This window comes from Acanthisitta chloris, unplaced genomic scaffold (genome assembly GCF_000695815.1).
Source record: "Acanthisitta chloris isolate BGI_N310 unplaced genomic scaffold, ASM69581v1 scaffold13216, whole genome shotgun sequence".
Classification (NCBI taxonomy): domain Eukaryota; kingdom Metazoa; phylum Chordata; class Aves; order Passeriformes; family Acanthisittidae; genus Acanthisitta; species Acanthisitta chloris.
Genome location: NW_008676572.1, coordinates 1 through 997, shown reverse-complemented (window position 1 = coordinate 997; position 997 = coordinate 1). Strand labels below are relative to the sequence as shown.

Below are 997 nucleotides of genomic sequence, written 5' to 3'. Positions count from 1 at the left end.
AGAGAGGAGGCTGTCTGGGAGCGGCAGGTGGTGGCAAAGGGGAAGAGCCGGGTGCAATGTTTTTGCTCAGTCCAGTCTCAGCAGCTTTTCGTTGTTGAGTCTGCCACTAACTCGCAGGGGCCAGTGGTAGGAGGCGGCTTCTCCCCACTTTATTCCCAAGACTCAGGGCATGCAATCCCCCCCCCCCTCTGTCCCCACAGCTGAGCCAGCACAACCCTTTTCAGCCAAGGCTCAGGGAGCGCGCTCCCTCCCTTAGCCCCCACCCCGATTCGCGGCCAGCCCCCAGCGGAGGGGACAGGCAGATGCCGTGTGTGTGCATAACCCAGCTCCTCTCCACCTGCCAACAGGTGACCCAGGCACTGTGCCCAGCGCCATGCTCCAGACACGCCCTATAGGACTTTGCAGCAGTTGATGCAGCCGTTCTGGGTGCCATAGCGCTTCTGCAAGGCTGCTCGCGTGGCTGTCTCGAACACCTCCCGGACACCCTCCTTGGTCTTGGCCGAGCACTCCAGGTAGTCGTAGGCCTGGATGCGAATGGCCATGGCGCGGCCGTCCTCGGTGCGCACCGGCTCCTGCTTCATGCGGGCCAGCTCGTTCCGCACGTGCTCGTCGTTGCGCAGGTCCTTCTTGTTGGCCACCAGGATGATGGGCACGTTGGGACAGAAGTGCTTGACGGGCACCCACTTCTCCGGGATGTTCTCCAGCGAGTCCGGGCTGTCCACAGAGAAACACATGAGGATCACATCGGTGTCCGGGTAGGAAAGTGGGCGCAGTCGATCATAGTCCTCCTGTCCAGCCGTGTCCCACAGTGCCAGCTCCACCTGCTTGCCATCCACCTCGATGTCCGCCACGTAGTTCTCGAAGACGGTGGGCACGTACACCTCGGGGAACTCATCCTTGCTGAAAACGATGAGGAGGCAAGTCTTACCACACGCACCGTCCCCCACCACCACCAGCTTCTTACGGATGGCTGCCAAGGCCAGGATCCCCAACCAGG

General features: G+C 61.9%; 1 protein-coding gene across 1 annotated transcript; it reads right to left on the bottom strand.

The window, feature by feature from the left end:
* Positions 1-991, bottom strand: LOC103803630 (rho-related GTP-binding protein RhoB). Its single transcript, XM_009076199.1, has one exon. It carries the CDS (start codon positions 732-734, stop codon positions 390-392), a length of 345 nt encoding a protein of 114 aa, XP_009074447.1. The 5' UTR covers positions 735-991; the 3' UTR covers positions 1-389.
* Between the last annotated feature and the right edge of the window lie 6 nt (positions 992-997).

What these genes read in the sequence shown, in the direction of transcription:
- LOC103803630 (XM_009076199.1), bottom strand. Translation starts at nt 734, where the DNA reads ATGTGTTTCTCTGTGGACAGCCCGGACTCGCTGGAGAACATCCCGGAG.